We start from the raw sequence: 26983 nt of genomic DNA, 5'->3' as shown, positions 1-26983 counted from the left end.
GTTTATAACTCGAATGTTTCTTTATCTCGAAGTTTTCATCAGGTCCCAAACTGTTGAGACTGTTGTGGAAACTTCCCATAGCTTGAATGTTTTAGCTGGTCCCTTGGGTCTTCAAGTTATCGAGAATTGAGTGTAAACATGTTTATCAACAGAATAATTTTTTGTGAACTTTCATAAGCTTAAAAATATCAGTTAAAAAAGTTATTATTTTTCAATTGAGTTGAAGCAGTTAAAATAAATGGAGTCAATAGGATTTTAAAAATTCAATTTGGAGTGAAGTTGAATACAAGCAGGCTGGAGCAAAGGACTGGTGTACAACTTACTTTACTTAAAATGTTCCGCAATATAAGACTGTTGCAATTTCGATTGAATTTTTTGTGAATTGTTTTCTAAGACTTGAACTTTTTAAAAATATGTTTTTCAGCTTCCTCATGAAAGTTAATGGCGTAACAAAAAATTCTTTTAACCACGTTAAAAGATAGGGAGGACAAAATATCCATCTTGGTTTCTCCAGGAATTGCTTGTTAACTCCCCCCCACCCTTCCCCTGGAATAAGGATGCCTTTAAGTCCTGGAAAAGTCGCCTACAGAAGTGCATTGATGCAGGAGGTGCCTATTTTTAAACAATTAATCAGTCGTACTGATCAGCTCAATAAATCTGTCTTTTTAAACGGAGGTTCATTACTTTTGGACCTTACCATGTAAGTGTTAAGGAAATAAAGGAACATCAACAAAAAATGCTATAATTTGTAATTGTCAGGCTTTTCTGCATTGTTTCTTATTATTTTAGCTTACACACAGTGGTATTGCTTTATTTCTTAACAATGGTTAATGTAAAAAAAAATAATCACAATAATTTCTGTTGGATTGATATCAGGGGTGAATTCAAATTCGCTAAAAAGGAATAATTAAATCCTTAATTGTGACCTCTTCTATATGAAAGGGAAACCAGGAAAACCAAATTGGAATTGCATTTCAGCCCCAAATCCAGCCCTGATTCATATAATATATAGACTGATTCTAAATTTTACAACAAAAAAAGTCTTTAGAGGAATATCATTAGAGATGCAATGATATGTTGTTTTTTCATATATTGAGAAAACACATTTCAAACAGAGTACCATTAAATCAAATTATTGTAGTAGAAGAGGTATATTTCAATAATTTTAATTTGCTTTTTGTGTGTACAATATTTTTACATAATGCAAACTGAAATGTTTAACTTTTTTCTTTGAAGCAAAGATCTGGAAGAAAATAAAAGGTCTGCCTATTTTGAAGAAATACAAGATGAAGTACTGGCTTTAAGTGCTCATGAGCTCACTAAAAATTCTTCTGGTTGGTTTAACTGTAGTTTATTTAACTTATTTTGTAAAAATTATAGTATCATGATAAATTTTATTTAAAGCCACAATTCATTCACTTCTAAATGTGCTATTTTTTCATCATAGTGCTTGTCACTGAGATGTACATACTTTCAGCTCCCACGATTTAGGGGAGGGGCAAACAATTCAATGAAATACAGAAGGGGGAAAAAAAAGAAAAAGTTTGCTTTTCAAACTAATACTTGAATTCTAAACAATTTCTTAGCTCTATACAATTAACTTTCAGACTAAAAGAAAGATACTAAAGCTGTCTAAAACTTTTTAAGAAGATTTATTGTTAACCTTTTATGCAATAATCATGTAGAAATAAAGTAAAAACATTTTTAAAAACAATTATCCACCTCCCTAACAATGTAGGCATGGTTTATATAATGAAGGGTGAATATTTTGGATTATACAGTAGATTTCCTTAAGTTAGAGTCAGTTCTACCAGGCTAGTGGGGGGGGGGGGCAGTAGGGAGCAATGGCTCCTCTGGGTTTCAAAATGTTGTACTTATGTTTGTGTTGTGAAATGAGAGAGAAAGGAATTTATCTCAATCAAACCAAACACTGGAGTATGACGTCTATTTCAGTGATGCAACCAATATTTGGTCAAAATGAATAGTTGACCATCTGCTGAACATTTGCTTTCAAGGTATTAATTAATGAAAAACAGACAACGAAGTTTAGGTTTTCTTTAATATAGTTAAGGGGTCAAAAAAGTGCCTTCTGGAAATTTTCCTAGTCTGAAGTTTTAGAAATGCAATTTTAGGCAATTTATTTTGAAGTACTAACTACGAACTAACAGAATGAGCTCCCTCCAGAAAATACGACAATTCAATTTCACAATTCCAAGCTATTTTTGATGAACTTACATGAAGAATCTTCTTTGGAAACTGTTCAAAATTGAAGTTTTTAAGACGTAATTTTGAACTATATCAGGTGGCGTTAGGAACTCCAATCTTCTGGAAAATTTTCGACATTGAAGTATTAAAAGCGCATTTTTAGGCTTTAGGATTTGGCCTAAAGCTTCAATGCACAATTTTCATAATGGACCTATAGGCTATACTTAATCACAGTAGAAGTTGGTGGTGGGGTCCGTTCTGAATTTTGTTTTGAAACTACAGTCAATTTTAGGTTATCTTTGAAGAGGAAGAGTTCAGTGTCTCTCCCGTCAAAATTTCTGACTTTTTAAACTGAAAGTTATCTTGGATTACTTTAAGAGGAGAGGGAGATGAGGGCCTCCTTATATATTAGAGGGGACCCTCAACCCCTTATATATATATATATATATATATATATATACATACACACTGGTGTGCAAAAATTAAGTCGAAAAATTAGCATATCAGCTGAACGAAGAGGCAGAGCGGACAGAAAGACCAATCAGGAGATTAAGTAAGGTGATGTACGGTAGCACATGCGCAGATATGCAGGCAGACGTAATGGGGGAGTAGTATAAAGCATGTTGTCGGTGTAAGATCAGTATTTCTGGCAAAGAGATTGCACGCCGTATAGCAGTTAAAATCACACCGAGTTGCTGCCTCAGCGAGAAATGGCGAATAATCAATCTGTTAGACTAGTGTTCACTCTAAAAAAAAGGGCAGGGTGCTGACCTTTGAAAGGGGCCCTATTTTTTTAAAAGGGCACTATTTCAATGCGGTGTCTCCCCACCCAAGGCCAATTATGCACCACTCAAAAAGTACTGAGACCCCCCCCCCATAAAAAGATTAAGAGGAGAAATAACACTTAAAACACCTTGCAAAACTTCCCCTTGACCCCCCCCCCCCCCTTGATTGCCGTCGCCACTGATTTCAGTATTAAGTATGACTTCATCCAGAAATCGCACTTGTCTTCAGAATAGGGTTGGCTCCCCCCCCCCTCCACACACACAAATGCCAACTAAGCTAAGCACATTTTCCACATTCCATAGGAACATTTAGCTTATGCTGAAACTTGGTTTTGGGTGTTTTTCAACACTTTTCAGGCCATAATTTTGACTACCTGGCTTTAGATGTTTTTCAACACTTTTCAGGCCATAATTTTGACTTCCTCTCCTAAAGGAGTAAAAAAATGTAGGAATTTCAAAACACTTTGAATTTCAATTTAAGAAGAACAGTATTCAATTACCGATCTCTCCTTCCAACTTAAAAAACTGCCTAGTAATGTGCATAGTGATATTACTCTTCAAATAGAATAATTAAATTAAAATACTGTGTGCAGTGCTTCAAAAATGTAGGCATAGCAAGGTGCAAAACAAAAAAGACTTTATTTGAGTTCTATTTCCTAGTCTTGGAATTGTTCAAATTCATAACGCAAATGTGTTTGCAGATGTATGCGCTGCTAAACGCAATGATATAAGCAGCTTGGGCTAAGCCAAGACTTATTTCAGACAATTTTTGTGAAAATTTAATATATTGGTATTTTATTTTTGTGATTTTTTTAGAAATCAATTTTATAATATTTATAAACAAAAAAGAAGCAGTGTAAGATCATTTTAGTTGGAAAAAGCACAAGTTTGTCAAAAGTCTGCTTTTTTTATGTCAATAAGTTTTTTTTTTAATGATCTGTAATATGAATCATATACAAAGATAATAAAAATACTTAGCAAAAAGGAAAGAATTGAATGAACGCCCTGTCAGAGTGATATGTTTCCATTTTGAACGATTTTTTAGGGGGGGGGGACTAAGGGTTAAAAATCCAAGATATTAAAAAATACCCATGCATTTTAGCCTATGCATTTTAGTACTATGTTCTTCTTACGAAACAATCAGAAAGTTAACTTTCCAGAAACAGATGTGAAAAAATTGCTACACAATCACTAGCAATGTGCTAAAATTAGCTAAGCCTAATTTCCACGTTCCAACGAAAAACGGACACAAAGGGCTGAAACGTTAGGAAAATGCCAGTTGATTCATGTTGATTCTCAGAAGATCAAGGATGGGAAGGAATGAAACAATGATCTCTACCTTCCCAGAGGACCCTACTCTTCCCACAACCTTTCAAAAACCCACCCTCAGTAGAAGGAAGAACATGCCTTTGTTTCCTACTGATAAGCCTGTTTGAATTCTGAGAATCTCATCCCCTCTTTGCCTAGGTATTTGCTTCCCCTTTTGTTTATGGGGCCGTGTTCAGGGTGAAATTCTGGAAACAATGATAACCCATGGGCGTTTTTGTGGATGATCGCTGGACAAATAAATTTCCCCCAATATCACAGCAGGTCCAAATGATGCTTGAGGCATCTTTTCAAAAAGACAGGGTGCAATTTCTTATTTTTGAAAGGGCAGGGCGCATTCTGCTGATATGTAAAAGGGCAGGACGCTGCACTCTTCAAAAACAGCCTAGCAGGAACACTAGTTAGACGACATCTGGATGCTTTTACGAGAGGTCGAATCATTGGGAAGTTGGAGGAAGGCCGCAGTGTGACAAGTGTGGCTGCAGAGTTCGGAATTGCTCACAGCAACGTTTCACGACTTTGGAGACAATTTCGAACTACAGGAACAGCTATCCGGGGGTTCAGTAGTGGTCGTCCACGAGGAACCACACCCGCAGATGACCGGTATATTGTCTTACAGGCCAGAAGAAACAGGCGGCACACAGCGGGAGAAATCGCTAGACACACAACACAGGCGACTGGACGACCAATATCGCATTTTACCATGGCCTGCAGACTGCATGGTGGTGGTCTGCTTGCATGACGCCCTATAAAGTGTGTACCTCTAACGCCTGCCCATCAGAGAAAGTTTTCTCTGTGGTGCCGGGAACACCGGAATTGGAGAGACAATGAATGGGGACAAGTACTCTTTACGCTGAGAGCGGATTCAGTCTGAGTAGCGATTCTCATCGCATACTCATCTGGAGAGAGCGAGGAAGCTGCAATCATCCCTCGAACATCATTGAAAGGGACAGGTATGGAGGTCGCGGTGTTCTCGTTTGGGGAGGCATCATGCTTGGTAGTCGTACAGACCTTCACATCTTGGACGCAGGTTCAGTCAACGGAACCCGTTATTGTAATGAGATTCTTCTTCCATATGTGCATCTTTTTAGAGGCGCTATGGGTTCGCAGTTCCTTTTCATGGACGACAATGCACCATGTCATCGCACAGTAGCTGCCGAACAGCTCTTAGAGAGTGAGGATATTGAACATATGGATTGGCCGGCACGATCTCCGGATCTCAATCCCATCGAGCATGTATGGGATTTTCAAGGCAGCCGCTTGGCAGTTTGTACCTTACCACCAGTAACGATTCGGGAGCTTCGATTGGCGCTGCAAGACGAATGGGCAGCAATAACTCAGCAACTCATTGACACCCTCCTTCTAAGCATGGGCAGACGTTGTGAAACCTGCCTAGCAGTCGGGGGGAGATCATATCCCCTACTAAAGACCGGATGTTTCTTGCTGGACACCCATCACAGGGATGTTTCGGCCTTCAGTCGCATTGCGCTCCATGCTACTTTTTCAATAAAGCTTCTTTTTATCCCTCTGATTTCTCTTTTAGTAAGTGTTGCTTACATTACACATATCCTTACGTATTGGGGATCTTACGGTATTAAATGTGTTGATTTGGAAAGCTTTTGTACAAAGTTATATTGAAAAAACCGTCTCGCCCTTAATTTTTGCACACCAGTGTATATGCTCCCCCCCCCCCACCCGCTCAGCATTTTTATAGTTGCAGTTTCTCCCAAGAAACTACAATTTTAAAAATGCCATTTTAGATTATCATTAAGAACTTTAGGCAAGAGGAGAAGGGGTAAGGGATCTCCCTTATAAAAAATCTTTAAAAATGAAATCTGACTCTGCAGTTTTAGGCTGATTTAAGTAAGAAACATTAGGAAATGGGTTCAAATTCAAAATTGAAGATCTAAAAACACATTTTAGGCCTTTTTTAAAGAAGTTATGAGAATGACTGGTTCTGGAGCTGTCCTCAGAAAACCCATTTTAAGCAATTTTAGGCAGGGGGAAGGGGGGGGGGGGTGATGTTCCCCACTGAAAACTGAATTTAAAGTCCTAAAGACACCATTTTCGGCTGTGTTTGGCTAAGTTAAGCTAGAAATGGCAGACAGAGAGGCTTTGTTGGAGCCCTAAAACATTGAAAAGTACTTGAAAAAATAAATTTCATTTCCAAATGCTTGAAAACCTACAAAATTTGGAATATATGGGTTTTTAAAATTCCTAACGAATGCGAAGGGGAGGGGGATACCAAAATAAGCCAAATTCAGCTTCTTGATGCATCCTATGCATAAAAAAAAAGAATGATCATTGTTCTTGCTATTTATTTGATCCCAAATTCTGTATTCTGGAAGTTTTTTTTGTTGTTGTTTGCTTTTATCTTCCTTCTAGTTCATACGGTTAATCTGTTTAACACAAGGAATAAATGTATCACTACCTCTATTCTTTTTAGTTTTCTATTGTTGATATGAGAAATCTTTAGTTACATCTTTAAGCATTTATCATTTTTAAGCACTTTTACCATACCTGGTATGTTTGTCACCAAAATTCTGAGGCCTGCTTTTGCTTATATCTCAGCAACTAGACCACTTAGAGACTTTAGGATTTCACCAAATGATTTGTTTGTTTAATCTTAAGGTACAACTTAAAGCTAAAAAAATTTCTTATAAAATAAAATTATTACTTCCGTTAGGATTTAAAACAGAAAATTTCATCTAATTTCCCCATTAAATGATTAAATGTAAAACCCATTGTTACAGAAATTTGTTGCCCTACAACAGTAATATTGATAGTAATCATAAAGAAACTTTTAAATCAAGGCTTCCCTGGAGCAAGCATGAAATTTATTCACTATCATTTCTCTGGTACGATTTATATCCTCATCCGTTCCGAGGAGGGACCCAAAAAAAAAAGGATTTTTGCTCTGAAATTATTATTTATCAATTTATTGAGAAAACTTCTTTAGTCTCCTTCAAAGTTTTTCGATTAGAAGCAATACACTTGTCAATTCTTTTTTTCCACTGTTTGAACCTCCTCTGAAGCTCTTCAACTTTGATCGCATTCAGTGCCCTCTGTGAAGCAGTTTTGGTAGCCTCTATATCATCAAAACGCTTCACTTTCAGAATTTTTTTCATCCTCGGAAACAGAAAAAGATCACAGGGGGCTAGGTCTGGGGAATACGGGGTCAAGAAATGACTAGCCACCCCTGAGAGGCCAAGTAGTGAATAATAGTTGAAGGCTAAGTGTTCTCGAGCATTATCATGGTGAAGAAACCATTCATCTGATCGCCTGCACAAGTTCCAACTCACTCCTGTTTCTCCTGAAATTTCGTCAATCGTAAAATGACGATTCTCATTTGTTTTTTGGCCGATTTTTTTAACATTTTCATCATTTCGAGACGTTGAAGGGTACTCGAGACAAGCATGACCTTCAGCACTCATCACACCTCGTTTAAATCACCCAAACCACTCGAAAATTTGTGTATGGCTCATAGCAGCATTCTTGAAAGCTTGTTGAAGCATTGGGAAAACTATTCCGTTGCCGACTTTTCAAGCAGGAAGCAAAATTTCAAGCGAACTCTTTGTTCTTTTAAATCTGCCATAATGAGTTTGCAGGCGGAAAGCAATAGCACTTGAAAAAACCAACACTATGATCAGACGTTATCAATTACACTGATGCCACTTGCACAGCTGTTTTCTCTACTTGAGCCATCTAGCTGCAGAACACTCCACTACTTCTGGGATCGGCTGTTGGCCATTAGTCCGTTTTCTTTTGGGTCCCCTTCGTAGATCAAAGAGCTAAGTTAAGAGGCATAGCATCTTTATCACGAGTAACTTGTACTTGAAACATAAATTCGTTTGGGAGACCTTTAATATTTAAATGGTTTTAATTAAATTAGCATACAAATAAATCATACAGAGGAAGAAGGATTAATTTTTAGTGCCAATTGGATTAAATTTTAGGCACAGATATAATTTTTTTTTCTAAAAGTATGCAGCAGCATTTATACAAAAAAAAAAAAAAAAAAAAAAATTCCTGATGGTAACATCATTCTATTTCTGAAATACATGTACACTAAACAGAATAAAATAACAAGAATTTTTAAAAAAATACTAAGTACTTTTCATAATGCATTCAAAAGGACAAAGTAACTTTACTGAGTCAGAAAAGACAATTTAAATATCCCAGTAGTTTTCAATTACTCAAAGAAAATGACACCACAAATGAAGAAAAGTGAGGCTCAAGTAATGTAGAGAATTTTGTATCATTATCTAGCTTTCAGTCATACATTTGAGTGTTGAAACATGCATATTTTTCTTGGTGAGGAAGTTTGGTTTAAAATGACTTGAGCTACACTTTTCTTTATTTGTGGTGTCATTTTCTTCGAATAATTGACAACTACTGGGATACCTAAATCGTCCTTTCTGACCCAGTAAAGTTATTTTGTCTTTTTTTTTTGAGTGCATTATGAACAGTGTTTAGTATTTTTTTTTTTTTACTCTGTTATTAAACATAAAACAAGTTTTCTTACAAAGTTAAAACAATTCTGTAGAGTTATACAATTAAGTATTAAAATATCAGACCCTGGAAAGGGCAAATGGAAGGCTTAAAATATTTTTAATTGCTCTAGAGTGATTAAAAAAAAATTAAACAATTTTTTAAAACTCCTTGATAAGTGCTTCAATTCAATTTCTTATCAACTGTATAAACCAACTGTGGATGTTATGCTCTTGGTTACTATTTTCTAAACCATTCTTTTACAATTTCTACACTATTTCTTTTAACCCGTTCGCACCCAGCGTCACGCGGACGCTACACAACAATTCCTCTCTTATCAGCCCAGCGGCACATATCCGCTACGCGCTCGGATCGACGCTGACGTCCCAGCGTCACATATACGCTTTCTCGAAATGGAACGATTGAATTGAATATTTAAACGATAATAGATGGCGCTAAATGGCTATAACTTTGATCATATTCGAGTCACATGGTATTTGACCTTCATGTACACGCTTTAGTTTCTTATTTGGACCTCTCAATGGCATAGATTTTTTTTTTATGTAAACAATAGTGAATCACTGCTCTGCGCATACGATTTATGAGGTCTCAATTGCTCTTGTTTATATCTTTGCTTCTCTTTTTTTGTTACGAGTAATTGAAAGAGATATACATCTAGCTGAATAAATTATGGGGGAGGGGAGGAAGGTTAAAATATTTTTGCGTATGTGTTCCAGACTTTTGGGATTCCCCGTTCGATGAGAGTACAGGAAGGAAATCCTTTCTGATATTGTTCTTCTTTATTTATTCTTTTTTATTTGGAGACTGGAACATTGCAATAAAAATGGTTAGCGAAGTGAATGAAAGGGAATGTTTTCGAGAGAATTATGAAGCAATTTTGAGACTTGTTGCGTGGGAATTTAACTAGTTCAAATTCGTTGACCTAAGTTGTTTTAATTAAAATTACATAAGGAACATATTTTTTTGCTACATTTCTTTTTCTTTGATTGCACACTCACGATGTCTAACTCTAACTTTGTTTTTGTGCACATATTATTTAACTTCGTGCACATAGTTAAAGTTTTAGTATTCTACTTATTTCACTCCCTTCTAATAATGTAATAGTCTTTATATTAATAATTAGTAATCAGTAGTACATTGTTTAAGCAAATTTAAAATTTCAAGTCATTATTTTGAAATGCTGATTTTATATGAATATTTTTGTTCAGTTAGGCTTAACTGCTGTAAATGCTCGGGCCGATGGCGGCGTTCCATTTCCGAACGTTCGGTCCCGTAGCTGCGCTTCGTTTTCCATGCGCTGGTCCTCAAGGGGTTAAAGCATTTTATGCAATTTTACTTAGGATCATTTTACATTTGATTAAATACTGTTTTGTCAGTGGGTTGGGGGGGGGGTGATCAAACATTAAAAACTAACTATACCAATGCATTTTTATCTCCTTCTTCGCTTTTCTGCTCTATCAATTACTGTTAACGATTTGTCAAACTTCAAGCATTTTTTATTTTGATTGTTCTTATTTTTGAAAAGAAACTCTTTCTCTCCTGAAAGAATTGTGATAGCCTGGTCTACCTTTGTTTTTATTTCTAAATATTCTTCTAATCTCTGAGTATTTGGGGTTTTATGTACGCAATTTATCAAATATGAATATATTTTTAAATATTAATCACTAAAAATATTAATATTTTCATTTTTAGGTACAAACAGTATTACATATTTGCATCAGATATTGTGCCAAAACAAATCTTGGATCCAAAGCAGCCTTGGGATTCCTGGCATGTTGTCACCAAATATGGTTGTTAGTTCCATTAGTCCTTCTCCACTGCTTAAAAAACTTAGCGAAAATTTCAATTTGACTGCCAATGAAAAAAAACTAGTGGCAAGTGCACAAAAGGAAACATCACTAGGTTACTGAATGGTCTTTTTCTTGAATCTTAGTGGTTTTATTATAAAATTGATGTATAGTTTGATGTTTTCATATTCAATGTAATTTATTCAAAAGTTATAATATACTTTTTTATTTTTGAGTGGTGGTATCATCAAAGGATTTCACAGATTTTGTTTTCTTCTTCAACTATTCTTTTTAATAGGGTAAGGTCACCAGTAACAGACAGTCATGAGTTTGGATTTAATTAATAAGCCTTTTAGGTGGGTAAAACCGATGTTGCTGTGGCCTAGCGGTTCCCAACCTTTTCCCCTTTGCGAACCCCTTCCAAACTCCGAAAGAAGTAGGCGAACCCCTTGGGTACTAGGTAATAAGTAACAAGCAAAAAAAAAAAAAAGAGCACACACACACACGCATAGACAGTAAAATTTGGGCGATTTTTTTAAAGTTTGATGCTGCTCCATAGTGAACAACAAGAGCAAAAACATAATTGCAAAATATAGAATTACAAATATTGCTACGAAGTAAAATGATCGCTAAAAAAGGAATGCAAAACAAATTCACCAAAAAAAAAAAAAAAACTGATTATTCTGCATTTAGCTCCTATTAACTTTCAAAGAGAGTCAAAGTGGCTCAAAGTTTGGCTAATTTTTTTCTGACAAGTTTTCATTTGTTTCTATCACTAAATCAGAAGTCAATTAAAGAATTATATTTAAAATACCTATCAGGGAGCTGCCTGAGATTGACTAAGTGAACTTTTTTCTCCCAGTAAAATCAGAAAAATCTCTACAGGTTTAAATCTTTTTGAAAGCAACTACGAACCTGGCTGTTTGATAAGGATATACTACTCACATTAATCGTTTGATTGCTGAAGAATTTGTACTTGTAATTATGCTATAAGTGCGAAGTAAAATGCGTATATTGAAAAATAATAGAAGCATCTATTTTTCAATAAACACATGTACTCTAATTTTTACACAAAAAAGATGATAAAAAAAAAATATATATTTTTCAGGTCACTTACTGCAAGAGAAATTTTTTACACAAATTTTATAACTTCCTTATTTACATATAGCACAAATTAAGTAGCATGGTTAAAATCCGTTTTTTTTTTACTGCGTAAACCTAACACTGCCAGAATTTCACCCATGAAAATTTACTAAAGTAATAAATTTTCCATACTTCCTGTGGTATTTTTGGGTAGCTAGTCCTTCTTTCTTTTTCGTCAATAAAGCTCAAAGTAAATTATAGTTTATGTAGTGTGAAAATTATAGCAAGAAACAACAGCGCAATCTCCCTTCTATGCATTTTTGCTTGACACACGAGAAGAGCAATAGCTCTTCATTGGACTCAAATGGTAAAAAAAACTGAACGTAAAAATATTTGAGACGCTCGCATATGCTCCATGTAATGTTTTTAATCAAGTTTAATCAACCTTTCCGATCAAAAGCTTCCGAGGAAACGAATGTTTTCAAATTCTTTCTGAGGACATTGTATTCATAAGTAGAGCTTTTTCAGCATGGCTTCAGGACTATCATTCTCAAGCGCTAAAACCGGCGCTTTGCAATGACAGATTAAATTCTTTAAATGTAAAATGTGTCAGCAAGTATACAAATATTTTCATGCTAAGAGTATCAAATGTGCGAGAGACAAATGAATAAAAAAGGAACAAAATTTGCTTGAAACCATATAACATGAGACTTCATCAGTAACAGTCATGTTAAAACTTCGGCATTACAATATTTTTTTCGCGAACCACCGGTTGAGAACCGCTGCTGTGGCCAATGAATATGGTGCAGATATCTAGTGTTATCAGAGTGAATTTTATGAGCCAGTTGGTATTTACTAGGCAGTAGTGGAAGGTTATGAACAGCCACACAAGGTCAGCTTGTGTTTCATGTTCATTTGAATTTAATAAGGCTATAGTTCTAAAAATAAAGAACTTTTGCAAATTTTGAAGAGAAAAGGGGAATTTTGTCATCCTGTCTGTTGCTGGGTATCATCCGATTTTTCACTGTCTGTTATTGGGAGTCGGACCTTTTTTTGAAATTGAGCAAATAAAAATAGAATTGACTAATTCAGAGGATCCAGAAGCAGCCAAACGTTAGATGAGATGTTGCATGAGAAAAATAGTTGAAAAATTCGAAATACATTAAAAGACTCAGAAAATTCAGTTAACCTGAGAGCGATGTCTTAAGCATGTCTGTTACTGGTGCCGTTACCTTATATTTTAATGCATCTGAAAACAAAATGTTTTAATGTGCTTTACGAAAGCATTTCTCTTTTTCAGTATTGAGTGTATTTTAACAGATAAAAAAATCAATAATTTAATGTTATTAAAGTTAAATTCTACCTTGCCAAAAGTTTGTTGAAATTAAAAAATCATTAAAATAATTGATTTTCAATGTATTTCAAAAATGTGATTGTTAAGGCAAGGATTAGACTTTTTGTATAACATATCTAGCAGTTTTTGTGGCATCATTTGAAATGTTTTCAGCAAACAGTACAACTAGTATGATAAATTATTGATTTTTTTAACGATTGATGAAATGAATAGTTATACATATATTTCTTGATGAATTTTAAAATATTTTCAATAAATTCTCAAAAATGATGTAACTGTCTTAAAATATAGTTAAGAAAAAGGTTAGGAAATTGTATCTGATCATATTACAACAGACCAGGGGTGGACTGGCCCGTCGTCCCATCGGCCCGCGGGCAGATGCACCTATAAGACTGAACACCTTTTTTACTTCCTTTTACCAAAAAGGAAGTATTGTATTCTCGAAAAAATTTTCGCTCAAAAATCGACCTTAATTTCCATTTTGCTCACCCCCGAATGAATGTTGAGTTTTTTTTTTTTTGACTTCACCACACGTGGCCTAAGAACCGATAGACACGCGAAATATCCATTTTGACGATTCCCGAGTTAGTTACGAGTTTTCTCGTGACGTATGTATGTGCGGATGTGTGTATGTATGTTGCATAACTCAAGAACGGTATGTCCTAGAAGTTGAAATTTGGTACATAGACTCCTAGTGGGGTCTAGTTGTGCACCTCCCCTTTTGGTTGCAATTGGGTGTTTCTATAGGGTCTTTTGCCCCATTTTGGGGGGAAATCATTGTTAATTTTAATGTAAACTCAAGTGGTGTAATAATTTGGTGGACACTTGGCAATATATCGGCAGTCTTTTGGTCGCCATGTTTTGTCGCCAACTTGGCGACAAATTTGGCGTTTTTTATTTTGATTTTTTAAATCTGGTTTCAATTTGGCCACTGTTTGTGATATTTAGAGAGTAAACTATTGAATGACATTAAAATTACCAAAAATGGGAAAATGATATTAAATTGGAGTAAAAGGAAGTCATGTGAAGCACACATCAACTCGTTTTTTATTTATTTATTTGGTGCTACTTTCTTTCTTTTTTTGCACTCACAAACTTGTGCGACTTCACTTCGCTTCTTTTTTTTTTACTCGTAAACCTGTCTACAGCCCCCTCCCCCTTGTATCCTTTCTTTTTTATTTTATTTCATTTTTAAAAATTTTCATTTATTTATTTATTTATGTTTTGCACTTTTTTTTTCTTTTTTGAGCTCTTTAGAGGCCTCTTGCGGGACCCAGTTCGATCCTGCGACAGACTTCTCTTAACTGTTATGGTTTGGGTGTTGAGAGTAATCATGAATGATCCAAGATCTAATATGCTTTGCTTGTTTGTCATTGTCATTAGAGTGAATGAGATTTCTTTCTTTTAGATGTGAATGAACACCATTTAGAAAAAAACAGTCAAGGTGAATCTTTTGAATCAGAACAGAGTTTAATGAATAAGCTGGAAGACAAAGCTTGGAGTACTTTTGCTTTCAACAATCCTGCATATTCTGAAAAAGAAAATTTTAACCTAAAGATTAAACTGGCTCCTTCAACAGACTTTAATTTTGATCCTTTGAAGAAATTTGATACTATTGGCGAAAGTACATTTAATAAAGTAAGGTTTGTTTTTAGCATACACATTAAAAAATAGATCTGTATTTTAATTCAATTTACTGTAATTGACCGCATTCCACAAAATTTATACTGCCGTAAGAAGCAGGGGCAGCTCGTCACTATGGGCTGGGTGGGCTAGGCCCACCCGGAAAAATTGTACACAACTAAATAGATGATGTAAAAATAACGTTTAGTATTTCGCTGAAAATTTTTTAAAAAACAACAAACAAACAACGAATTGGGGACATGAAACACATTTTAAATCTCTAACACTCTGCATATCGCTTCTAAAATGTGAAAAGTTTTCCATCTGTTAGCGTTTGCGATTGCAAGCTCTGAGAATGATTCTTGGGGCTTCGACTGGTTTGCCCCAAGACTACCCCTGCCACACCTCCGCTCCTAACCAATCACGACGATTCAACAAGACACCAAAACGGCAAGTTCACACCACCCCGATTCCTTCCGCATGGGCTCCAGCTCCCTAGCCCTCCGAAAAATAGCTTCCAGAAGCAGCAGAAGAGCAATAGCAGGTGGGGAAGGATTTGACACACGTCGCTTGTACGAAACGAAAAAGGGCAAAAAATGGCTAGCCCACCAATGAAAGAAAGTGCTCTTATCGTTTTCCACCGTCCTTCTTTTGTATTTGTCTTTACTCTTAAACGGGTGTTAATATCTGGAACTGGCATTTACCATTTTATGGGTCTCTCCCGATTCTACCGCATGCATATTTTAATTTATTTATTTTTCTGTTTGGAACCAATATGATTGGAATTTCTGAATGAAGAGTTTGTTTTGAGTGTGAAAAGTTCTGAATTGGTCCGAAACTTTTACAAAAAAACTTCAATTGGGCGAGATCTATTCAATTTTCTTTTTTGTTCTGATAATTGGCTAAAGTAAGTACTCTAAGGCGGAACAAACCTAAATTATTTCAATTTGATCCGGTACATCGCTTTAAGTCCTTAAAGGCCTGGGCCACATAACCTCAAAAATGACCAAACTATTCGATTTTTTTATTATTATTATTGTTTATTTTAAAACTTCAGATTGTTTCAAACTTTATGAAGAGAGTTTCAACGCTCTAGTTTAATTATTTAAAAAGTTATTGGCTTTAGGTCACTCACACTAGGAGCGCCTTTTCTCGATTTCAAACTGTTTTTGAGCAATCATCAATTGCTTATTGTTTTCACTTGACCGTTGAATGACATATGTCTTTGATTTTATTTTTCTATTCTTATACTGTTGACCCCGCTTAAACGAATACCATCGGCTCCAAGAAATATTCGATTAAGTGGGAAAATTTTATTTATCTTTCCTGGTTGACAACTTTTGCTTAAAACGTAATAATAAATCAATATCTAATAGAAAAAAAAGTTTTTGATTAAAAAGCTTTTTAAATAAGCTAAGTAGTAATAAACAAATTAGTATAATAACTAAGTATATATAATACAAGTACGTATGAAAATTATAAATATGCAACTTACAACTTGAGGTATTAAATCTTTGTTTCAACACCTTTTTTCAGTTCATATTTTGGAGAAAGTCCATAATAGTGGATTCCATTCTCAGGGTATTTTGAGAATACTTTTCTAACTTCAATTACCGCGTTTTACGTAATTAATAATTATCAATTTCTTACTTTCTGCAATGTTAATATTTTATTGTGTTTTTTTAATTTATTTATCGACTGTCTGTTGGTAATGGCATTGGTAACTATAAAAGAAACTAGATAGAATAGTGGAAATGCTTTGATGAAAAATGAATGTTGTTTTTCCCGCCCGTTGTTTGCCGAAAGATGCTATTTTAAGTTTTTACGTCAATAATTGCTCTTTATTTAATTTATTTTTAACATATTCAAAAAATTTTTTTCAGCAAAAAATATGTGAAAGCTGATCACTATTATTCAATTATCCGAAGAAATTATTCGGAATAAGCGGGGATCTCTAACATTACATCTATGGGGGGGGGGGGGGGGGATCTTTAACATTACATCTATAAATTTGGTTCCGAGAGATTTTACCCAATTAAGCAGGGCTGACAGTAATGCAGGCATCCATGTGCCTCGGAATCGAATTATTTATTAACAACCTTCAGGTCTTTACACAATCCTTTCTACGCGAAAATAGTATCCAGCATCCAGCCCCAGGCATTCATTTGAATTTTGACGTCATGAATTCAAACTATGGTTGCGATAAAAGCCATTAATAGAAAAAAGAAACTCCTCGTATGGTAATTCGCGATAATGAAAACCATAATTTGAATTCAAGATCTCAAAATTTAATTTTTTAAAAAATTGAAATATTCTTCAATGTTTTGATTTTTTTTAAAGGGCATGAAAAATTATTCTTGGTTAATAAGTAAGCGCATACAAAGATTCCAAAGAATTACATATTTTATTGAAATGTTTTAAAAAATGTTATGAATGTGATGTGACCCCTAGGTATTGTGATGTAGTTTCACATAATAAACATCGAAGTTAATTCTAATTTCGATACATGAAGAATATACTAGCGATTGAGGAAACAGTTCTTCTAGAAAAAAATAGTTACCAATTTCGTAATTTTATGTAAGGAAGCATGCTAAAACGAGAGTGTTGTAATGTAGTAGTTTAATTAATGCTGTGTGTTGTTTGTTACTAACTGCATGGGGTGGGTGTCTTGTCTTTAAATTTAGGTTGTTTACCTTGAAATTATAAAAAAGTGCTCAAGTGGATATTATTCTAAAACAATTTCAACTTTGAAGTAGAAGAGAAGTTCGAAATGAAACAACTGCAATAAGGACTATCTTATATTGTTCAGCATTACTAACTGCAGTCCTCTCCATTGTATCTGTATAAATATTATTGCGAAAACTTTATACAGCGAGCCCACCCACTAAAATAAGGCACGAGCCGCCACTGGTAAGAAGTGTAAAAAGATGGTAAGATCTGCAGCAATGAGTTATCGAGATATTTGAAAAACATTTTTCGAGTCCATACTAACAATAGAGAAATGTTAAAATTTGGCTTTTTTTTCGTGTTTTATTTTCAGCAGAATCCAAACAAGCAAGTTTTTACAATAAAACTGAAGTACAATGGATGATAAAAATGCAAAAAAGTGAAAACTTTGCTGATACTGTCCTTTACCTTTCCACATCAGTATAGCCGCAAAACAATTTGTAAAACTAGTAATATGTGGTGGCTGATGGACGATTCAGGAGGTCATTTTACACAAGAACCATGATAAAGCGTCAGAAACATTTTTCATTCCTCCTACTAATTAATTTGTTCATGATGAAAAATTTAACTCTTAACTTTCTGAAAAACTTATTTTTGAGTACTATGCAGGAGCCCTAAATGTTGCACAAAAGCAACATTTTTTAACAATAATGTTCGACTACAGTAGTCAACTTGAAAAAAAAACAAAAAAAAACCAGTAATTTAAAAGAAACATAATTGAAAAAAAATGACTTTTTTTTTGGAGAAAATTATTAAATTAAGGCTTTGTGCAGCATGCAGCATATCTGAAAATTTTTTTATTTGCAGAAACATTTTTGTAGTATATATGGGTGGGTCTGTAGGAGTTGATGTTTTGAATTTCCAAAAAAAAAAGTTTTTTTTCCGATGCACTCTACTGTATATCATTTCGATGCATGTAACTTATTTCAGAAAAACCAAGCAATTTTGCCAATAACTCTATACATGAATTTTCTAATACCGTTTTAAAAATAGTATATAGGGGACCTTATTAAAGAACTCTTAGACATAAATACGCAAAAAAAAGTTTGTCATATTACTTTAAAGCTACCAATTGCTTATAAATTTATTTCCTATTTTAACTATCAAAATGAAGGTGTTTAAATGAAAGACGGGTCTTAAAATCCAAATTTGGTTCCGGATATGTTGTTATAAAACTTTGATTGTATTTAAGTTTGCTGAGAGCAGTAGTGTATCTAGGTCAGCGTTTCTCAACCTTTTTTGACCCATAGACCAGCAAGAGTTTTAAAAAAAATTTTTGGACCGCTGATATTTTTTCCCTTTTCATCTTTTCTTTTTCCAAAAAAAAAAAAAAACTTGCATTTGCAGACTTTTAAAAACATGCCAAATTTGTTTTCGAACTGTTGAGGTTTTTCCTTGCAAAAAAACTTTCAATCCGAGGACCGTTAAATACTTATTAAAAACTTTTGCAAACTGAGGTTTTTTTTCTTTTTTCACAAATTATAATAATAATAACAATAAATTAATTAATAAAATGCATAAATAAAACTGGGCGTTAAAGAACTATTACAAAAAATATTTAAATGTTAAAAATAAGATAAATAATTGTAATAAATATACAGAAGTAATAAACATCATTGAAAAATCATAGGGAAGTACTTAAATCAATCACAAAATTCACGTAAGAAATGTCCTATATATTTTTTATTATTATGGTGGTTCCTTTTTTGAGTAAGGAACACTTTTTAACATGGACGAACAAAAATATCTGGGGACCAGTTAAATTTTTTTGCAGACTGATGCTGTTCCGTTGGTCCACCGGTTGAGAATCGCTGATATAAGGGGAATACTAATGATTGCTTCCCCCACTTTAACTAAAGCATCCACTCACTTTTTTTTCTACGTTTTTCCTAATCGATAACTGTTATGTTTACATCTGTAAGTATTTCACCATCTTTTTTCGAAGACTACACCACTGACCAGACAGGGCATAGATTTTTTAAAAGGAGGTCCTCAAAACATTTTCTAAAACTAAATGAAGACATCGCATAACTTCAGGGTTGGCTTCCTACCCACAGAAACTAGTTTTTGCCGTGCCAGTGCAAAGGTAGGAATTGTCCTAAAAATCCTTAAAATTTTAAATTTTGTCCTAAAATTTTGAGTTTTGTCCTAAAATTCCTAAAATTTTCATATTTTATTCCTTACTTGCGCAGAAAAATGAAATTCAACCTAAAAATAAAACTCTTCATGATGATATGCCTGTATTTCAGAACAAGATAAACTTTGTAGACCATAAGGTATTTTTTTTTTTAAAACAAAGGGAGAAAAACCTATGTTTTTTTCTGAAGAAGGGGGGGCGGTGCAGTTAACCAAAACAGATGCTCAATAAAATAAGAACCGTAATATAAACAATTGAAAAAAATTGAATCAGCAGCAAAATTGAAATGAACAAAATTGAGCAAAATTGAAATGAGTTGTCACCAGGTGGGAAGTAATATTTATGTATATACCAAGTTGTAGTCTGAGCATTAGCTTGTTCTTCCAGTACAAATACTCGGTTTGCTTTATGTTTTTGTTTAGTGAAGTTGGATTATTTCTTGCTCACATATGTAGTTTTTAAATTTAGTCACTAACTTTTTGCTTTAAAAAAGTGAGTAGTTAATTGTTTTATTAAAATGCCAAGGAAAATAAATTCTCTTCCTTGTGGTTGGAAAAAGCAGACAGAAATAAATGCAAAATCAGCATACGGTACCATGCAGAAAAGGATGAATTGAAAGAATTTTGTTCTATTTGTGCATTATCTTTCCAAGATTGGTAATCAAGGATTTTTACAGGTAATGTCTCATGCTAACGTGGCGAGACATAAGAGGTTGACAAGAAGCTTGAAAAATCATGCTGAATCTTAAATTCCATGTACTTTGTCTTCTGGGCGATTCTCGAAAAAATGTCCCGTGCGTAACACTAAGTTTTTTATTTTTTCCAGCTAACCAAAGCCTTCAAAAACTAATGCTGTTTGGGAATAATACAAGCTTTAATATAATATCAAAGCATAACATTTAGGGTTTCCAATCCCGATCCCAAATCCCGCGAGATATTTAGTGGGATTGATCCCGCGGGATTTTGCTCTCAATCCAGCGGGATTCCCAATCCCGCAACTTTTTTTCCATTCCAGCATTTTCCAGCTTTTGCCGCTCATAAAACGACTATTTTCACAGGCATATCTGAAGTTTGAATATTCTTCTTCGTATATCTGCAAGAAGAGCAAGAAAAACTGTGTGTCTTTTATGACCAATGATGGACTTGCCATTTAAGAACACAATAAAAATAGAGCATATTTTTCTGAGAATGAATTAGTCTTCTCATTCGAGGTTTCTGTTTTCATACATTCAGCAATTGAGAAAATGCATAAAACTAAGCATTTACGAAAACCAACACTAAAATTTAAAATCCAGTAAATTACACTTTGGAAAAAAAAAATAGAGAAAGTGTATTACATATTCCAAAACCCACTGGAATAGCCTGAATGCAATGTTGGAGCACTTCTGTAAGCTTTAATAGTGTACTCAAAAGGGCACGACTTTAAAAGGGGCGACAGAAAGTTGTATGAAACACAGTTTGACTCGCATGACAGTGCAGTAAGTTAAGCTGCTCATGTTTTTGAATTCCTCTTTAGAGTGAGAGTTAAAATTAGTGAAATTATACAAACACTTTTATTGAGACTATGACTTTTTGAAATGGTGAAATCAAGCAGTATTCACCCCTTGCTGTAAGGAATGAAATTTACTGATACAATGACCAACGTTAATGAAGCAGCAAGTTAAATTATCAATGCAAATTAAATTGGATACAGCAAAACACACATCCAAGAAGCATCGTGTTTGTCCGGAATTTGCAGTTCTTGAGGGGGGGGGGGGGGGAATCTATTTCAGAAGGTGATGAAGTTAATGCGAATCTTTTTCTAAATGTCCACAAATATTTAATTTTAGTAAAACCAATTGCAGTGGAGCCACAGCACGTGTTTCCATCAAGTGCATTCTTTTTTAGAGCAAAAATCCTTTACCATCCCGCATGAGCGGCACACTTTTGCTTAACAAACGATAATTGCTAATTAGGATCTGATTTTGTAGTGCTTTACAACTGCTGTGCGGAATTTAAGAAGACTATTAATTCAAGTAATAAAAGCAGTCCTGCCTAAAATGCATAACTTTTTTCTTTTCAACGCAAAAATTTGATTCTTAGAAGAATAAAGTCAATCCAGCAGGATTCCGGAATCCCACGGGATTGACTCCTTATAATCCCGAAATAACACAGTACTGAATTTGGAGCGGGATTGGAAACCCTGATAACAGTTAATCCTATATTTAATTAATAGTTACTTGACTAAAATAAAACGGGACATTTTTTCGAGAATCGCTCTTCTACAGAAAACGAATTGGTTATGATGAAGCTTTTGTTCCAAATTCAAGTGGTGTAAATGATTCGAGAGATTATATTAGTTTTAGTTGCCGTAAAAAACAATTCTTCTGAGATATCAAAAAGTATCAAATTATCCGATATAAGTTAAGTACATGATAAATTTCAGACTTGTGCCCTACTTAAAATCCTTCCTTATTAAGAATATTTTTTCAACAACAACAAAGCAAGTAAAGAAGTAATTGGACATACATTTATCCTACTAGTATGTAGTATATAGTTTTACTTCATATTGGTCATACAGAATAAAAGATTGAATGCGTTCCATTATAATTTTCAAGATTAAACTTGAAACGTTTTATAATCTGCTGTGAAAATCAAGCTTATAAATTGCATTTAAGTTAATAAAAACTTGTTATTTGTTGTCCTAAAAATGTCTTAAAATCTTATTGAAATTGTGTCCTAAAATTTTTGAAATCACCACTCTGACCATTGCCAATGGCAGAAACTGGTTATAACCGGCAAAACTTAAAGCATCTTTAATTGCTCAAGTAATTACTAAATGATATTCGTTTAAGTAAACTAAAAAAATAAACTGCATTTCAACATTTAAAAAAATAAAATACTTTGCTAGTGCCCTTGATTTAATTCGGAAAGGGAACTTTTCAATCTAACAAAGGACGAAAAATAATATGGGTGCTTAGGAAAGAGGAATGGCATACAGAATTAAACAGGCATCATTGATCTTCACTGGGGATTGTAAATTGACTAGGACCAGTCTAACTGGGCCCAGAGCCTGTTGCTGGTCGTCACTTTTGTATTTGTATTTGTATAACTGATTGTAATTTGCTCGCTTATATGCTTCATCTCAATTGCTTGTGATAGAAATTATCATGTGCTTCAAGAAGAAAGTGCCAGAATTTTACTTGCCAATATTAACCTAGATTTTGTACCTAATCTCACAGCTTTGCAAAACAAATTGGCCCCATTTCTCGAAACTTATTTTTCCAGTCAAATTTTTACCACTACCCCAGTTCCCCAAAGCAGAATACTACTAATTTTGCAGCGTATGTTGCAGAACAGATGTCTGAGTTGCAGAACAACAATTCTGTTCAAATGTGAGAGGAAAACTCAGACAAATTTTCTGCAGAAATTCTAGATTTCTGTGAAATTTCTGCAGATTTTCTACAAACATCTTCCAACATATCAATCCTTTTGCGTCTAGAAAATATTTCAATTATTTAGAATGGTTTGAAGTGTTTCATTATATGCTACCTTAACTCGACTCATTTTATTTATTATTTTAGTAATTTATTTAATTTATTATTTCAGTAATTTATTTATTTATTTAATAACATCATTTTAATTGCTATTTCATGCCATCATGGGTGCAAGTTGGTGATGTGTTCAAGATGGAAAATATTTTCAGCCCCCCCCCCCCCCACCCGCATGCCGGCTTAAGGAAAAATTTGTATGTATAAATGTTGTGATTTTAACAATGCCAGCTTTGGAATCTGTTTTATTTAAATTTTAAGCCTTAAAAATTGTAATATTTAAGTGATTTGACATCACAACTCCAAAAAATCTAAAATCCGGCAATAAAAAAAGGGGGGAGGGGTCTGGGGGGTCTCCCCCAGAAATTTTTTCAAATTGAAGTCCAAAAAACGCTATGGTAGGCCATTTTGGTAAAGTTCAGGGAAAGGAGGGGTTCAGGGACTCTAACATCAATTATTTCAAACTGATAGTCCCAAAATCACAATATTGGGCAACCTTCAAAAAATATTAGAGAAAGGGGGGGGGGGGACACTATAGGCTTTTCCTGAAATTGAAGATTTAAAAACGAAATTGTAATTTAAATTTCATAACAGCTTACCGGAAGAGGTGGTAATGAGCAAAGGAGTAGACAGTTTTAAGAGGGCCATTGATCTTCACTGGGGATTGTAAATTTACTAGGACCAGTCTAGCTGGGCCCAGAGCCTGTTGCTGGTCGTCACTTTTGTATTTGTATTTGTATGCTTTTTGAATGCACTATTGAAGGGATGGAGTTCAGGAACCCACCTTCTGTAACATTTCGAAATTGAAGTTTCAAAAACGCAATTTTAGATGATGTTGGATAATGTAAGGGGTAAAAGCGTTTGCAGCACCCCACCATTAGTTTTTTGCCGATCGTAAACATTTTTATTGTAGCAATAAAATCGCTTAGGACATAAGATTTTCACTTTTGCAACATAAATCAGTTCTGATCGGAAAGTCTACCCAAGGTAGCGCCAACAAACTAGAAAAGAAGGAAAGGTGGGGGAAGGGGAAGGCCGACTAATGATAATGAACTGTCACCATTCCCCCACACAGTCTTCATTTGAAAAAGAATTATTTTATAAGATAGCAGGTGGTGAAATTAGCAATAAAAAATCGCTTCAGTGTAGTAGATATATTTTTTAAACAAGGTATCCTTTCCAACATTCATTAATTAAAAAAAGAAATAGGGGAACTGAATCCTAACCCCAGGTAGGGTTCCCAAATCACATCCCTCTGCAGGCACTCAAATATAGTCTAAAGTTGCGCTTTAAATATTTCAGCATCAAAGAATTTTCGGAAGAGAACTCCCGAAACCCTTCCTCTGAATTCACCACAAATGTCCCAAATTTCAATTTTTAAGGCTTCAGTTTCCAAATTGTTTTGTAGGAATAGTACCCCTCTTACCTATAAACATGATTTATGACCGCCTAAAAATTTTAATAGTTTAATTTTGGAAACTTTTTGAAAGAATCTTCCTACGTCTTTCCCCCTTAAGTCATTCAAAGATAGCCCAAAACAAAGCTCTAAAAATTTCAGAAACGAAAATATTTCGGGCTGGGGGTGCGGAATACCCACCCTCTTATTGTGTTTACTAAATGCAGTGTAAGTTTTTGTTTAAGATTAATTTTTCTATTGAGAGAGCAACTCCCTTCTACACATCGCCAATGACAACCCAAAGTTTTAGGATTTCAATTTCGAAAACGTTTCGAGAAAGACCCCTGAATTCCCTAACTTTTAACTCACTTAAAAATAGCCAAAATAGCATTTCAGTACTTCGGGGGGAGACCCCCCCCCCCCGAACTCTTTCCTCTAAGTTCACTAAATTTTACTTAAATTTGCGGTTTCCCCTTTTCATCACCAAAGATTTAAGAATTTAAATTCTAAAACGTATTGAGAGAAAGCCTTCGAATTCCCTCTTCTTAAGTCTTCTAAAGATTACCTAAAACTGAGTACTTCAGCTTTGAATATTTTTTGGGAAAGGAGAACCCCGAACCCCAAGATGGTCTAAAGTTGCGCTTTTAAGATTCCAGTTTCAGAATTTCGCCTAAAGAGAGCCCCCTCCCTCCCTCTTGACATTGCCAAAGACAGCATAAAAGTTTTAAGACTTCAATTACAAACACTTTTCGGAAGAGGGTCGCAAATGCCCTTTAACTTAAGTCATTTACGTATAGCCTCAAATAGTTTTTAATACATCAGCTACAAAACATTTTCATGTTAGAACACCAAAACCATCGCTCATAAAGTCACCAAAGATTGCCTAAATTAGTGTTTTTTAGTCTCCAGTCTTCGATTTTTTTTAAAACCTCCCCCTCCCGACTTTTACATCATTAAAGACAGCCTAAAACTTTTTGACTTTTAAATTTTTAAGGGTTTGCAGAGGAGAAATATCGAACCACTCCTAGCTTCAAAAATATTTTCAATTCAATTTTTCGATATTTTATACTGTAACCCCGTGAGTAACTCCCCCCCCCGCCTTAGATTGTCCAAGATATCAACATTTTAAGACCTCAGTATCGCAGGTTAATTTGCGAACAGATTACCCTCTTTGCAAGAGCAGCGTTTTTTCGCAAACTCGTGCTCCGTTATTTATCTTCTTTCCTTTCTCTCCCCCCCTCCCATATTCCCCCCAACGTTGTTTGAAACCATATAAAATATTTTTGGAGAATCTCAATCGGTTTAGGTTCCACAGAAATGCATAGCAACAGTAAGTTTTAAAAATTGAAAAAAAAAAAAAAAACTACTGTATGAAACGATGTTGATTTACGGCTCCCGATTTGTGGAAAAGATTATGTTTGTTGCTTGAGTAGTATACAATGCTTGAAGTACTTGCAGAACAACTTTGGTCAAACGATTTTACATTGCAGAACATTGTTAAGTATTCTGCTTTGGGGCCCCAGTTACTACATGGTGGTCAACTTGAAAAAAATATACAATAGATGAAAATTTCTCGAACCTTGCTTGTTCCTTAATGCATTGCCTGCTAGCTCTTTTATAATTAAAGCGTACTTTAGTTAATTACTAATTATTTTTTCTATGCATTTTCTATTGTGTGTCAATAATTAATTTTTTTGTCATTTTGTGAGTTTTTACCAGTTTCTGCCGCAAATGCGGCAGAAAGTGGTTTTTGCAATGCCGACTTTAACTAGTTTTTACCAGTGGTTTTAACCGTCTCGGCAGAAAATTTCCAACCCTACATAATTTACAAGTTAAAATGAGCCTCTGATTTCACAAGTTATAAGTTCCCATTTGTAAAAATTGTAATTTTTTCTTTATTACCATAAAATGTACTTAACTGATGTATTGAATCTCATAGTTCATTTGTAATGCAAACATAATCATGGGAGATCTGTTTTTCTTTCTTGATAGCTTGTTTTGGAACAAAACATTCTTCCCTGGGAAGCTTTATTGAGTCATCTACCTGTGTTGGGGTTAACTGAAGTGAATTTTTCTTCATTATTGTCTCATAGGTGGGACATTCAAAGTGATAAACATTTATCTACAGATGAAGCTAAATATGCAGAACAACTGAAAGCTGTACATAAATGTATATAATAATGTAAAAAACAGATGCATCATTAATTATACTGTAATTTATGAAAGCATTACATTTACTCAATATACTACCAGCATTTAGGTTCTAATATATAATCATTTGAATAAAAATTTTATTTATAATTGTAAAAATAGTACTGATCTTTAATTACGAAATTTAGTATGCTCAATCTTTCTGCATTGATGTCATTTTTATGTATATACTAGCTGTACCCGCATGGCGATGCCCGTGCTAAGAACTTAAAGGAAGTCCATTGAATAAAAAAATCCATACGCCCCCCCCCCCCCCCGTTTTTTCGCCAAGATCACCGCCTACGGCGGCTGTTTAAATAAATTTGGCA

At 34.4% G+C, this 26983-nt stretch overlaps 1 protein-coding gene across 1 annotated transcript in view; it reads left to right on the top strand.

The window, feature by feature from the left end:
- Positions 1-26857, top strand: part of LOC129224865 (uncharacterized) — a 77456-nt gene extending 50599 nt beyond the window's left edge. The window contains exons 14-17 of the mRNA XM_054859412.1: positions 1237-1334; positions 10521-10730; positions 14461-14690; positions 26457-26857. Coding sequence (XP_054715387.1) covers positions 1237-1334; positions 10521-10730; positions 14461-14690; positions 26457-26642 — 724 coding nt within the window. The 3' untranslated portion in view covers positions 26643-26857. The remainder of the gene's footprint in view (positions 1-1236; positions 1335-10520; positions 10731-14460; positions 14691-26456) is intronic.
- The last annotated feature ends 126 nt before the right edge of the window (positions 26858-26983 follow it).

This window comes from Uloborus diversus, chromosome 6 (genome assembly GCF_026930045.1).
Source record: "Uloborus diversus isolate 005 chromosome 6, Udiv.v.3.1, whole genome shotgun sequence".
Taxonomy (NCBI): Eukaryota; Metazoa; Arthropoda; class Arachnida; order Araneae; family Uloboridae; genus Uloborus; species Uloborus diversus.
This window is presented reverse-complemented; position numbering and strand designations above follow the sequence as displayed.